The 15,567-nt window shown below is 42.9% G+C and overlaps 1 protein-coding gene across 5 annotated transcripts in view; it reads right to left on the bottom strand.

The window, feature by feature from the left end:
* PACS1 (phosphofurin acidic cluster sorting protein 1) overlaps nt 1-15,567 on the bottom strand; it is a 171,547-nt gene that overhangs the window by 48,111 nt on the left and 107,869 nt on the right. For 3 of the 5 annotated variants that reach the window (XM_003909531.4, XM_021925517.2, XM_017948244.3), the window contains exon 2: nt 4,622-4,709. In XM_003909531.4, the coding sequence (XP_003909580.2) occupies nt 4,622-4,709 (88 nt within the window). Of the gene's footprint in view, nt 1-4,621; nt 4,710-5,415; nt 6,121-14,208; nt 15,328-15,567 lie in introns of those variants that run through there. The other 2 variants (XM_009185599.4, XM_009185598.4) reach the window with 2 other exon arrangements.

Below are 15,567 nucleotides of genomic sequence, written 5' to 3'. Positions count from 1 at the left end.
TATAATCCCAGCACTGGGAGGTCGAGGCGGGAGGATTGCTTGAGGCCAGGAGTTTGAGACCAGCCTGGGCAACACAGCAAGACCTTGTCTCTAAAATAAAAACAAAAGCAAAACAAAACAACACAGTGGCTGCATTATTTTACATTCCCAACAGCAGTGTATGAGAGAGATGGCATAGTTTTACATTTCTGTAAATCTTTTTAATGAATGACTTAATAGAAAACAACTAGATTCTCATTCCTATTTTTGTACTCAATGTGTTGCAAAACTAGTTTGGTTGAGTATATGCAGAAAATCCAGACTCAAAGTGATCTATAGCTGGAAGAAAGAGGAGCATTTTAACAGCCTTTCTAGACAACTGTGGAATTTTTTATTTATTTTTATTTTTTATTTTTAGAGACAAGGTCTCGTTCTGTTGCCCAGGGTGGAGTGCAGTGGTGTGATTATAACTTATGGTAAACTTGAACTCCTGGGCTTAGGCAATCCTCCTGCCTCAGCCTCCCAAATAGCTGGGACTGCAGGCATACGCCACCATGCCCAGATAGTTTTTATTTTTGGTAAAGATGGGGTTTTGCTGTGTTGCCCAGGATGGTCTCGAACTCCTGGGCTTGAGCAATCCTCTCACTTGGCCTCCCAAAGTGCTGGGATTACAGGTATAAGCCATCGTGACCAGCCAGTTGTGGACTATTTTCCTTTGATACTATACCATTAACTCTCTAAGTGGTAGTTTCTTCAAGATTAGTTGCAAAGTAAAAATTTTTTTTCCAAAGTAGAATTTTAAATAATATCAATAAGACTTTCATATTCTCATATGTTAAAATCCAATTAATAGAAAAAGAATGTTAATGAAAACACTAGGAAATCTGAAGTCTAATTTAATTAATAGTATCATACCAATGATAATTTCTTAGTTTTGATAAATGTACCATGTTTAAGAGAGATGTTAACATTGGGAGAAGCTGGATGGGTATACAGGAACTCTTTAGACTATCCCTGCATCTCTTGGGTATATTTAAAATTATTTTAAAATAGAAAGTTAAAAACCTAATCCACTGGTCTATTTTGTTCTTTGAAAGGATCTTTTATCCAGCATGATTTTGTAACCTTATGCATTAGTCATTTAGAAAATATTCAAATGTTATATATTATACAATATAAAAAACTCAAAATCTTTAATATCACTTCTGATTTCTTCAGAAAAGTCTTTAAGAACTGGGAAGCTTTTAAGCTTTCAGTGACAGAAACAAGTTTTCCAAAATTCTAATTTTCACTTAAAAGCTCAAATTTTGGCCAGATGTGGTAGCTCATGCCTGTAATCCCAGCACTTTGGGAGGCCAAGGTGGGCAGATTACCTGAGGTCACAGGTTCGAGATCAACCTGGGCAACATGGTGAAACCCCATCTCTACCAAAAATACACAAATTAGCTGGGCGTGGTGGTGGGCACCTGTAGTCCCAGCTACTCGGGAGGCTGATGCAGGAGAATCGCTTGAACCCAGGAGATGGAGATTGCAGTGAGCCAAGATCACGCCACTGAACAGGGCAAGACTCTGTCTCAAAAAAAAAAAAAAAAAAAAAGGAATTTTATTTATCATTGGCAACCAAAACTAAGTTGTTTTCCTTGAATTGATAGGGTAACTCTGTTCATTTTTAAGAAAACACTTTCCAAACACCTGAGTCTAAATAACCTGTTTGTCTATAAGTCCCTCTTTGAAGTAAAAATGGTGTTCATGAAAAAAAGCAGCTACTGTAGTTCACAACTCAGTAGCTCTACCTCACCCAGGCACTAGTCTTAGAGACAGACATCGTACTTTGCTGCGAGGCAGAAGTGCTCAGTGTATACTTCCCATCTCATCACACGCAGTATGAGAAAGACGCAGACTCAAGGTTGAGATGTAATAAATGAACAAGTTTTACTGCTTTCTTGAGAACATTCTTAAGCAAAACTGGCTTTCTCTCCCTTTTTTTGAGTCGGAGTCTCGCTCTGTCGCCCAGGCCGGAGTGCACTGGCACAAACAGCTCATTCCAGCCAGCTCCTAGGCTCAAGTGACCCTCTTGCCCTGGCCTCTCAAGTAGCTGGGACCACAGGGGAGCGCCACTGTGCCTAGCCCTTTTATCTTCTTATTTCACTCATGAGATGGTAAACAACACAATGACTCCTGGGACACTGGGTGCATTTGTGCTGAGGCACCAGCAGCTTTATCCACTGTTGCTTTTGTACTTTCAGTGCAAAAGTCAACATGCTGAAAAGGCAAATAATGCCACAGTATTATCATGAAAATAGTTGTAGCCTCCTGTACCCCCTGAAAGTGTCTTAGAGACTTCAGAGTCTGCAGATCTCCTTTGGGGAATCACTGCTCAGTGCTTGTTAATGGCAGGGATTTTTGTCTGTTTTGATCACTGCTGTATCCCCTGTGCCTAGAACAATGTTTGGCACATAATGGATGCTCAATAAGTATTTATTATATGAATGCATACATAAGTGACTGAATAAATGAATGTGGTGACATCTGTAATTACTTTCAGCCACTTGGAAGGAGAACAATTTAAAAATTCAAAATATTTGCAGTTTTGGTATAATTTAGAATTATAGAATGCTAAATATTTAATCAGGAAATAAATTATTTCTTTGGCAAAAGCATTTAGCTGCAGGGATGGCAAACTCAGTAGGGAACTTTCAAAACCACCCCAATGGTGTTGGCACAGAACAGCAACATTCTTTAGCAAAGGAAGCAATTCCTGAAAATGGGAACACTGCCTGTGACCTAGAAATGGGGACCAAAATCAGGAGAGGAGGACAAGACACTAACAGTTCACATCGCTGTCCCACAGTCGCTTTCCCAACAAACAGTGTCTGGGAACACTTCATAGATTTGGAAGGAATTATTCATAAAATGAACAGGGAATTAGAATATAAGGTGGGACACACAGGGATTCATGAGTAATTAAAACATTTTAAGTTTTTGTTGTTGTTGTTTTGAGATGGAGTCTCACTCTGTCACCCACGCTGGAGTGTAGTGGCACAATTTCAGCTCACTGCAACCTCTCCCTCAAAGGCTCAAGCAATTCTCCTGCTCCAGCCTCCTGAGTAGCTGGGACTACAGGCATGCCTGGCTAATTTTTGTATATTTAGTAGAGACGGGGTTTCACCATGTTGGCCAGGCTGGTCTCGAACTCCTGACCTTGGGTGGTCCACCACCTTAGCTTCCCAAAGTACTGGGATTACAGGCGTGAGCCACCACGCCCGGCCCAACATTTTAAGTTTTGAAGACTAAATTATGTATTTGGGACTAATGTATTTATCCCAGAATGAGGCCCAGGCACCTCAATGTATGATTCACACACTGAGAGTGATATAGAAGTAGATTTTAATGAAGGTGATATAGTACAATAAATTGCAGCATAGTAGGTGAACTAGCTAATAAAATATTCTGGTTAGTAGGGAGTTATCACAGTTTGCTATTTTTCAAGGAATAAGAATTCAGTAAATACACCATCCTTAAGCTGAAGACTCCAGTCATTATTTAGTGACTCCAGAGGCACTGCAGAATCTCTCTCTACTCCAGGGAGTCATGAGCAGAAAGGATTAATCAGTTAAGGGAGGTCTGGTAATGAGATTTAATGAGCACACAAATTACCCACTCTTTAGTTTCTGGTCCCAGTTCTGCCGTTTGGTAATTAGCTGGCAACAGGTAAATTCCTGAGCCCTTCTATAATTCAGCTTTTCCCTTCTCCTTTCCTTAAATTCAGGAATACTTAAGAGCACAAATGTTTGTGAAATGTTGTGGGTCCCTTGAAAATACTAAATGTAAGGAGTTATAGGTGGGATTTATATAGAAGATAAAATATCCCAGTAAACTTTAAATTGCCCAGTCTGAAATAACAATCTATAAGTTTCTTCCACGCTATAGAAAACCTCCGAAGTGCAGGCTGGGCACGGTGGCTCACGCCTGTAATGCCAGCACGTTGGGAGGCCGAGGTAGGCGAATCACGAGGTCAGGAGATCGAGACCATCCTGGCTAACACGGTGAAACCCTGTATCTACTAAAAATACAAAAATTTAGCCAGGCATGGTGGCAGGCACCTGTAATCCCAGCTACTTGGGAGGCTGAGAGGCAGGAGAACAGCATGAACCTGGGAGGCAGAGCTTGCAGTGAGCCGAGATCGCGCCACTGCACTCAGCCTGGGTGACAGACAGGGCAAGACTCCATCTCAAAAAAAAAAATAAAGAAAACCTCTGAAGTGCTTCCCACACCCGTGCATCTACCTGGATCTAGCAATCCTGGGACTAAGACGGAAACCAATGCTAGCCAGCCTAGTAATTTCTGAGTAGTTTATAATAAACACTTTAGGATCCATATCACTTGACCCTCATAGTATGTGTAGGAAAAACCATTTCTGTTCTTCAGACAAAGAAAGGTTTGAAGAAACTGAGTGCCTTAACCAAGAGGCAGAGCTGGGCTCAGAAGGTCCCGTGAGCTCTGTCATCTTTCCACTGTGCACCTTGCTGTGCTGAGAGGAGGAAGCCAGAGGTGGTCCCAGTGGTGTTTCTGAAGCCCCAGCAGTGGGCAAATGGTTATCCAGCTTCCCTGGGCCCTGAACCAACAGTCCTGCCCCACTCACCTGCAGCTTCACAGCAATGACCACTGAGTTAAGATCTTTGTCCATTTCTTTTAGCATGACGAGTTTCTTCAGAGTCAAGCTGAATAGCCTAGAAAAACAGGGAAGGAAGATACTGTCATATGCAAGGAACTTATGAGAAAAGTGATGAACAACTGGTTAGGCAACCTGCCTTACCTGAAGTAAGAATGTAAGAACGCTGTCCTCAGTCCCAGGGGTCCCCTGTCTCAGTGAAAGATTATCCCCTCTTACTTAATGTTTATACTTTTAAGAGATAGGTCTCACTATGTTGCCCAGACTGGATCCTTGGGCCCAAAGATCCTCCCTATCTTGGCCTCCTGAGTAGCCAGGATTACAGGCACATGCCACCATGCCCAGCTTCTAAAAGTAAGTGTCAAAAGGTACATTATTGTGTGAACTTCCATGGATGTCATTTATCTCAAGCCAAAGGCAACACACTTTTCTTGCCTAGTATGTTGGAGCCATTTCTGAGGGGGAAGAGGAGACCAAGGGAGGAGAATCACACAGTTCCTCTTCTACTTTCCACCTGATCACACCTGACAGATGTATAGATATAAATCTTTAGCAAGAGAAGATAATCCACACAAACAAAACATACACCATTTGGCAGGAAATGGTTAAATGGTCACAAATTCTATTTCAGCTGCATTTTGCTCCAAATATGCAGAACATCTTCAGTGCCACAAATCAAGAAATTCCCTGCAACTCAAAAGTGACAAGATTGTCCCTCACTGTGGAGTCCCTGTAACTCTGCTCTGACTTGACCTTGGCCTTACCACAGCAGGGCCACCCTGGACTTCCAGCAGGAGTAGGAGGGAGACTCTGGACGCTGCCTTTCTGTGGCTGCCCGGGTGGTCAAAGTCTTCAAACATTCTTCTCCTGGGAGAGGTTCTGGGGAACGGGACACATGAGGGATGTTGCTGACTAGAGTCATGACAAGTCCAGATAATCCGACTGGATTTCATGCCTCTTTTTTCCTCCGTGCTGAGGCCCTCTAGGCCCTGCTCAGAGCCCTGTCTTGCGTCTCCACTGCCCTCCCTCTGCTCCAGCCACACTAACTTTCCTTTGGCTCCTTGGCAGTGCCACCCTCTCACCTCGGGGCCTTTGGAGGTTGCTGTTCCTTCTGTTGGCACCAGCCTGCCAGCTAACGCCTCTTCAGCCTTGGGTTATGCATTTTTGCCAGGAGAACTTCCCCCAATGCCTTGCAAAGTCTGTGATGTGTCCCCAGCACAACTCCTATCCTGCCACTGGAGTGTAACTTCCGGTGGGCAGGCAGCAGGCTTGCCCCTCTACCACTCTCCCCCCAGCATCTGCCCAAATGCTGGGCACAGTACAGTTGCTCGGCAAATATTTGTCACATTAAGTTTCCTAAAATGGTTTCTAGTTAAAATCAGATTAACAAAAGTATGTGAAGAAATTAATATAATTCATGTTTTGTTTTTTTTTTTTTTTTAAAGGAGGATCCAGGTCAACAGAACTAAATTCTGGTTTTGAATTAACCTCACCCAAGTAGTTTCTTTTTTTTCTTTCTTTCTTTTTTTTTTTTGAGACAGAGTCTCTCTCTGTCGCCCAGGCTGTAGTGCAGCGGCACGATCTTGGCTCACTGCAACCTCCGCCTCCCGGGTTTCAGCAATTCTGCTGCCTCAGCCTTCTGGGTAGCTGGGATTACAGGCGCCCGCTATCATACCCGGCTACTTTTTGTATTTTTAGTAGAGACAGGTTTCACCATGTTAGCCAGGCTGGTCTCAAACTCCTGACCTCAGGTGATCCACCTGCCTTGGCCTTGCAAAGTGCTAGGATTACAGGCATGAGCTACCACGCCCAGTCACCCAAGTACTTTCAAAGACCTGCTGACTAACACAAAGAAAAAAAATCAATCTTTCTTTGCTTTAAGCTAGAATCAAAATCAAATACAATGTATGAAAACTTATCAGGTCTCTTCGTCTATATTATTTCACCTAGACCTCAAAAATAGGACTGTGTGGATGTGTGTTGGGGGCTCACTATTCTATGTATGCAACAGAAAATATTTCAAGTGGAGTAGTGACCTGCCCAAATTCACTTAGCTAGTAAGTGACAGAGCTGGATTCTAACTCTAATCTCCTTGTGGTGGACCGAATACCCAACCCCCACCACCCAGATGTCATCTCCTAATCCCTGGAACCTGTGAATATGGTACCTTGGCAAAGTCCCATGGCAAAAGGGACTGTGCAGATGTGATTACGTTAAGGCTCCTGCGATGGGGAGATTATCCTCGATTATCTGGGTGGGCCCTATATAATCACAAGAGCCTTTAAAAGAGGTGGCCAAGAAGGGCAGAGTTAGAGGAGGAAGCAGGGACTGGAGATGTGGCTATTCAGAAAGGTAGTTAACTCCTGCAGTCCCAGCTACTCAGGAGGCTGAGGTGGGAGGACTGCTTGAGCCCAGGAGTTCGAGGCCAGCCTGGGCAACATAGAAAGATCCCAGTCTCTTAAAAATAAAAAGAAACGTGGGAGGCTGAGGCAGGAGAATTGCTTGAACCCAGGAGGCGGAGGCTGCAGTGAGCCGAGAGTGCGCCATTGCACTCCAACCTGGGTGACAGAGGGAGACTCCATCTCAAAAACAAAAAACAAACAAACAAAAGTAGCTAACTATGTACATTGTTTAACTGAATTTTGTGCCTTCATCAAGGCACAAAATGATGGCTCAAAACGAAATGGGACATGACTGCGATGAGCAAAAGGAAAAGACTGAATATGCCCAACGTTCATCCTCATCTGAGGCTTGCCAAAATCAAATACAATAGAAACAAGTCTCTGAAATTCAAATGTTTTATCTGAGGAGGAAAAAACTGCTGCAATTGGGGGCATACCTGTAGATCAGGTAATCTTCGGTATGTTCAAAGAACAAAGAGAAGCTTAGATGTTTTATAAAAAAGAGAAATGTTACTATTGCTCTTCGAGAAAGTTCATCGGCACAAGTAAGGTTTTGGGAAATTGGCAAGCTCTGACAGGTGAGTGACAATGGTGGGCAAAACTAGTCTTAGAGTTGCAGCACGTCATCACAGTAGACATCAGATAAAACGGGTTTCAGGTTATAGCAGGCAGTTTCAGCAGCCAGGTTTGCAGAGAATACCATTTCTGGAGCAATGCCCTGAGTGCCTTTCCCCTAGTTTCTCGGCTCTGTTTTAGTTGGGTATGACGAGAATAACTCAATATGTATGATCAACTCTTGCAGACTGCCAATCATGAACGCTTCTGATGGGTTAGGTTTTTCCTTGTTTTCAAAGCAAACATTTTCCACCTTCAAATTGATTTGTGGCTGCTGAATAAACTCACTGCAAGATAAAAGTCTCACAGGAGTCAGTCAGGGACATGCGTTTCTTCTCTGCTTAAGATTCTTCACTCATTCAACACTGCCCACATTTAGAGAACATTTGCTCTGCGCCTGGTACTGAACCAGTTGTTGGAGTTGTAGAAGGATGTGGGCTACACAGTCCAGCGGGAAAGGCAAACAATCACGTTACGCTCTGTACCACTGCTCTATTATGCCTCAGAAGGCTCTTAGATAAATACTTCATAGGATAACATGGCAGAATTATGTTAGGAGGAAAAAACATCACAGACCAATAAATATTTGTTGAATAAAGAGATAAGACAGGCCTTTCTGCCATAGCACCTTATGTTAACAAGATGGCCAAGAAAGATTTAGTACCTTAGGTAAAGCAACAGCAAGACTGGATATGTTCCATGTTTTCACAGAAATGTAACACAGCACACAGATTTTGAAACCTGTGGCAATCAGTTCAACATGATGTTTTTGTTTGTTTTCAATGGCATGACTCAAGGGGACTTGGGGACTCAAATGTATTCTAACTCTTCAAAGTACAAGAAAATGTCTATCCCTCATTCAGCATCTATCATGTACTAGTTGCCTGACATGCATTTCATTATCTCTTTTAAGTTTCATGGTAATGCTAAGAGGTGGGTATTATACCTATTTTACAGATACAGATGCTGGAAGAGTTAAGAAAACGTCCCTAGGTCACACAGGAGTAGTCAAGACATGATGCACACAGGCCTATCACAGTCCAGGGACCAATTTAAGTTGGTATAAAGCATTTTATTAGCAAATTACAAGAAATTATTTTAATTATAAGTGAACGTTTTAAACATATATCTTTTTTTTTTTTTTTTTTTTTGAGACGGAGTCTCGCTCTGTCGCCCAGGCTGGAGTGCAGTGGCCGGATCTCAGCTCACTGCAAGCTCCGCCTCCCGGGTTCACGCCATTCTCCTGCCTCAGCCTCCCGAGTAGCTGGGACTACAGGCGCCCGCCACCGCGCCCGGCTAGTTTTTTGTATTTTTTAGTAGAGACGGGGTTTCACCGTGTTAGCCAGGATGGTCTCGATCTCCTGACCTCGTGATCCGCCCGTCTCGGCCTTCCAAAGTGCTGGGATTACAGGCTTGAGCCACCGCGCCCGGCCTTAAACATATATCTTAATATAACAGAGAACACTAAGGAAATAAGATAAATTTCTCCATAAACCCACATTTGCACACATTTGATGCAAAGACTCCCAGATACAGTTGTGAGGATGACTCACACTGACTGTGTCTGGCAAGACGTTGTAAGAAGTAGTCTCATTGTTTAGGAAGCTGAGTTAGTTAGCTGCCCACCCCAAGTTTCTTGCTACCCTATGTTTCCCTGGTGGGCGCTTCTCATGCAGTGAAAATGTAGGATCCAAGGCCTGAAGGGAAGAGTCCTTCCCTGATGACACTTCTGCTTTGTTTTTCTACAGCAGAAAATAATTTTACAGCAAAATTATAAAGGCTGATAATTCCAAGTGCTGGTGAAGATGTAGGGTAACAGGAACTTATACATATGGCTGGGGACAGTGGAAAATGGTACAGTTACTTGAGAAAACCATTTGGTAGTTGATTAGATTTTATATATATGTGTGTGTGTGTGTGTGTGTGTGTGTGTGTGTGTGTCTACTCCTATACCCAGCTCCCAAGGGAACCCAAGAGAAAGGAAGGCACACCACAATAAGACAGGTACAAGAATGTTCAAAGCTTCTGCACAGCAAAGGAAACAATCTACAGAGTGAAAAGAATAAGATAAAATATTTGCAAACTACTCATCTGATGGGCAATTAATATCTAGAATATATAAAGAACTGAAATATCTCAGCAAAAAATCTGCAAACGATCTGAACCGACATTTCTCAAAAGAAAACATACAAATAGCCAACGAACATATAAAAAAAATTCAACATCCCTAATCATCAGGGAAATGCAAATCGAGACCACAATGAGGTATCATATTCCCCAGTTGGGCTGGCTACTATTAAAATGACAAAAAATGACAAATGCTGGAGAGGATACAGAGAAAAGCCAACTCTTCTACACTGTTGTAACTAGTGAACGTGAACTAGTGCAGCCACTATGGAGAACAGCATGGAGTTTCCTTCAAAAAACTACAAATGGAACTACCACATGATCCAGCAATCCCACTACTGGGAATCTGTTCAAAGGAAAGGAAATTATTGTATCAGGGAGACAATGCAGACCCCCATGTTTACTGCAGCACCGTTCACAATAGCCAAGAGACAGAATCAACCTAGGGGTCCGACAACAGAGGAAGAGATAAAGAAAATGTGGTGTGCACACACCATGGAGTACTATTCAGCCATAAAAAAGTGAGAGATCCTGTCATTTGCAGCAATATGGATGGAACTGAGAATATTATGTTAAGTGAAATAAGCTGGGAATAGAAAGTAAAACACTGCATGTTCTCACTCACACATGGAAGCTAAAAAAGTTAATCTCATAGAAGTAAAAAGTAGAACAGATGATACTACAGGCTGGGAATAGCAGGGGAAGGGGAGGGAAATGGAGAGATTTCTTAAAGGGTACAAAATTACAGCTAGATAGGAGGAATAAGCTCTAGTGTTCAGAAAGATGACCACAGTTAATAATATTAATTATAGATAGCTAGGAGGATAGTCAATGTTCTCAACACAAAGAAACGATCAGAGTTTGAGATGACGAGTATGCTAATTCCCCTGCTCTGTTAATCATACATTGTATGTATCAAAACATCTCTATGTACCCCATGAAGATGTACAATTATCATTGGTCAATTTTAAAATTAAATAAAAAATTAAAAAATAATGTTTAAAGCAGCTCCACTCACAATGGTCCTATACTGGAAACAACACACCCACCAACTGAAGAATGAACAAACAAAATGTAGTATACCAAAAAGACCAAACTATGATACATGTGACAACATGGATGATTCAAAACCACTACACTGAGCCGGAAGAGCCAGACCCAAAGACTGTCTTACCATCCCTGTGAAGTTCAAGAACAGGTAAGACCAACATGTGGTGATGCCAGTACAGTGACTGAGACAAGTGGAGGCACTGATTGGAAGGGATATGAGGGAGCCCTCTGGCTAACAACACCCACGGTAACGTCACAGGGCCTACACACCAGCAGAAACCCACAGGCCTTATATCCAAAACCCATGCACTCCACTGTATGCAATCTGCACACTGACTTAAAAAAAAAAGGCCTGAATGAAGGCTGAAGAGTCAGATACACTCTGGTTTGAACTGCAGCTCTGTCATGTTACTCTGTCACTCATCTATCAGCCTTATTATGAGGCACATGTTGTTCTGGTCACTTGTGATACATCAGTAAACAAAGCAGACAAAATGTCCTGTCCTTGAGTTCACATTCTAGTGAAAGGACACAGTCAATAAGCAATAAACATAATAATTAGGTAAATTATGTAGTAGGTCAGATTGTGTGAAAATAGAGCTAGGTATTGCGCGCATGAGGCAGAGGAGGGTGGGGAGCGTTGTAATTCTGAGTTAGGTGGCCAGGGTGGGCCTCCTTGAGAAGTTCTAGGTTGAGGGGAAGAAGTACATAGGCCTTAAACTAGCTACATGCTTGGTCTGCCTGAGAAACAGCAAGGCCAGGGAGCCCATGTTGTGGGCTGCTTCCCATGCAGGCCTCTGTAAACCACACAGAAGATGTGTTTTTTTGTTTGTTTGTTTGTTTGTTTTTTGAGACGGAGTCTCGCTCTGTCGCCCAGGTTGGAGTGCAGTGGCCGGATCTCAGCTCACTGCAAGCTCCGCCTCCCGGGTTCACGCCATTCTCCTGCCTCAGCCTCCCAAGTAGCTGGGACTACAGGCGCCCGCCACCTTGCCAGGCTAGTTTTTTGTATTTTTTTAGTAGAGACGGGGTTTCACCGGGTTAGCCAGGATGATCTCAATCTCCTGACCTCGTGATCCGCCCGTCTCAGCCTCCCAAAATGCTGGGATTACAGGCTTGAGCTACCGCGCCCGGCCCTGTTTGTTTGTTTTAAGAGACAGGGTCTTGCTCTGTCACCCAGACTGTAGTGCAATGCCATGATCAAAGCTCACTGCAATCTTGAACTCCTGGGACTCAAGCAATCCTCCCATCTCAACCTCCTAAGTAGCTGAGACTACAGGTGCATTCCAGCACACCCAACTAATTAGAATTTTTTTTTTTTTTTTTGCAGCAATGGGGTCTCATTATGTTGCCCAGGCTGGTCTATAACTCCTGGGCTCAAGCGATCTTTCTGCCTCTGCCTCCCAAAGTGCTGAAATCACAGGTGTGAGCTACTGCTCCCAGCTGATTTTTTCATTTTTAAGTGAGAAAGACATAAACCTCTTCTTAACTTTGTGGTTTTTCTGTTATGTATGCAGGTGTACCTGTCTTTAAGTAATGTTCACCAGGAACAGATTCCCAAGGTATTAGGACTTTAGTTACAACCCTCCAAATAGTAATACTTTCAAAAAGAACCAGTTGGCCAAATTATTCCCAAAGTCCATTTTAGAGGGCACTGCCCTATCAGGAAACCCTGAGTCTCATCCTTATGAGGGAAGGGAAGATATCTCAAAAGCTGAAGGAAACAAAGTTCTCTCCAAGATCCCTGAGAGAGCCAAATCTCTACTTTCTGCTCTCTAGCTACCTCTGTGCTACAGTGGGCTGGAAGTCAGATTCTGTGGTCCGGCATGGGTATATCGGAGCTGGCTGCAGACTCCTCTGTTACTCTCCTCCCGTCCTTTTCATCTGGGGATCAGGCAGAAGAACACTTCTAGCCCAGTCCCTACTCAAAAGGACTTCAAATACAATGGACAGCTGGGGTTCTCCAGCCAGTCCACCTTTGGAAGGTCAGTGAAAAGGTGGATGAGATAAATGGGGCTCAATGTGCTGGAACTCTTAAGAAGTTGAGTCTGCCTTTAAAGTAAAACAGAGTATTACAAAGATGATTAGAGTCCAAAGGACTTTTAAAGGAGGATCCCAGGTTACTCAGCTCAGAAATAATCTTCCTCTCTACAAAGGCATTCTGAAAATATATTAATAACAGGTCATTTATTTCCATCTTTTAAAACTCCATCTGGAAATCCTAGACCATCATTAATAAAACAATAACAAAACACTAAAACTTGGTCCCTTGATCTGCTCTCACCCCTTACTTTTCACATTTTTGTGAGTTCACTGTTTTAGCGTGTCTTTGGCTCTCTTTGGGATCAATTTCCTTCCAATAAGAGCAGGAAGGCAACAGCTATTCTAATTAGGCCGAGAGTTCCCGGCTGTCCCCTCATTCCCTGCACCTCGAGCCATTTCTCTTCCACTTCCTAGGCATGCGAGCCCTTGTGAGCCCTTGCAGAGAACATTCCCATTGCCACCAGCAGGAAGGACAGAGTGCCACTGATAGAGTGTTCCCAGAAAGATCTCCATCAGCCTTTTACTGTACGTCTTCTCTGTACTTAGCTTTGTGCTAGGAGCTTAAAAAGAAAAAATTGGGCATAATCTCTGCTTTTGAGCAATTCATAACCTAGTTGAAAGGACAGGATTTAAGTATATCAAACAATTAACCAACAAACGTGACAGTGCATAATTAAGTTCTAAATTACACAAAAGGAGATCACTGAGTAACTGGGCTAAGGCTTCAGTGAGGACATACTTGAGCACAAGCAAATTCTCTCAAGAAATCATTTAGCTCTCATTAGACTAAGTCTGAAATAATAAGGCGGTCTACTTGATAACTGGGTACAGAAAAGAACAAAATATAGTGGCAAGAATCTTTTGAAAGCTTCTAAATAATTCTAGTTTATACGTGACTGTAGGATAAAGGAGAAACAGCCTTGAATAATTTCTACAAATGATCCTCTACTTGCATTTAACAGCTGTTTCTAACCTACCCTCATGCAAATTTGAGAGGCTCACTAAGAGAGAAATGGTCATATTCCATTTCCCCCTCCATCTCCTTTTTTTTTCTTTCTTTTTTATTTTTTTTTTGAGACAGGGTCTAACTCTGTCACCCAGACTGGAGTGCAGTGGTGTGATCTTGACTCACTGCAGCCTCCACCTCTCAGGTTCAAGCGATTCTCCTGCCTCAGCCTCCCAAGTAGCTGGGATTACAGGTGCATGCCACTACCACCCAGCTAATACCCTTCTAATAAGATATCAATAAACAGCAAAGTGGTCACATTTTGAACAGAAAAAAGGGGAAGAAAGGAGAAACAAAGATCTGGATGAAATAAAAACCTGAACAGTTAGACCCCAAATCAAAATGATGGTCATGAGGTAGGAGGCAGAACTTTACTCTGGACCAGATTGAAGACCGGCTGTAAAGACAAGAGGCAACACCACCACTCCACAAGACACACCCACTAGTGTATGTAAGTTTACCACTGCCATGGCAACACCCAGATGTCACTACCCCTTTCCAAGGCAACAACCTGGAGGTTACCGCCCCTTTTCTAGAAAATTCTGAATAATCTGCCTCTTAATTTGCATGTAATTAAGCGTGGGTATAAATATGACTGCAGAACTGCCACTGAGTGGCTGCTCTTGAGGCTGCCCACAGGGTCTATTGCTGCTCAGCAGAGCAGTCACAGCGCTTTAGCCTGCCTACGGACAGGGTCTATCCCTGCTTTGCAGAGCAGTCACGGTGCTGTAACACTGCCACCTCAATAAAACTGTTTTCTTCTACCACTGGCTCACTCTTGAATTCTTTCCTGAGCAAAGCAAAGAACCTTCCTGGGCTAAGCCCCAATTCTGCGGCTTGCCTGTCCTGCACTGGTCCCTTTGTGACCAGAGTGGATAAATGCAAGGAATAGAAGACAAGTGACCTGGATTACTCCTTTGTCCTACCAAGAAATGGCTGTGTCATATGAGCAAGGCATTTTCCCCTCTTGAGTTCTTTAATCAGAAGATGGGAAGAATAAGCTCTGCCTCTTCCCTTAACAGCATTTATTCACATAAAGAGCAAACCAATAGAAAAAAACTATGACAAAGGTTTTCCTTTGTGAGAGTAAAAACATTTCTAAAATTGTTTCTATTTTATAGGCACCTGTGAAAGTCTCAACAAGCTTCAACAATAACACCAACAAGTAAATTTCTGAGCAGTATATTCTTACTGCTGAAGAGGTTACCCAAATATATGTAGATGCTGAACCTATTATTTCATATGAAATAGCATAATTTTGATTGTGAAACGATGAGCTAAGGCATTATTTATTTATTTATCTATGCATTTTTGAGACAGGGTCTCGCTCTGTCACCCAGGCTGGAGTGCAGTGGGATGATCTCAGTTCACTGCGGCTTCCATCTCTTGGGCTCATGTGAGTCTTCCACCTCAGCTTCCCAAGTAGCTGGGACCACAGGTGCACACCACCACACCCAGATAATTTTCGTATTTTTAGTAGAGATGAGGTTTCACCATATTGCCCAGACTGGTCTCAAACTCCAGTCCAAGTGATCTGCCAGCCTCAACCTTCTGAAGTGTTGGGATCACAGGTGTGAGCAACCACACCCAGCTTAAGACATTATTTTAAAACCAGTAACCTTAAAGCAGATTTTTCAAAAGCAAAGCAACTAGATCAGGTATGGTGCTGCATGCCT

This window comes from Papio anubis, chromosome 12, assembly GCF_008728515.1.
Source record: "Papio anubis isolate 15944 chromosome 12, Panubis1.0, whole genome shotgun sequence".
In the NCBI taxonomy this organism is placed as follows: Eukaryota; Metazoa; Chordata; class Mammalia; order Primates; family Cercopithecidae; genus Papio; species Papio anubis.
This window is presented reverse-complemented; position numbering and strand designations above follow the sequence as displayed.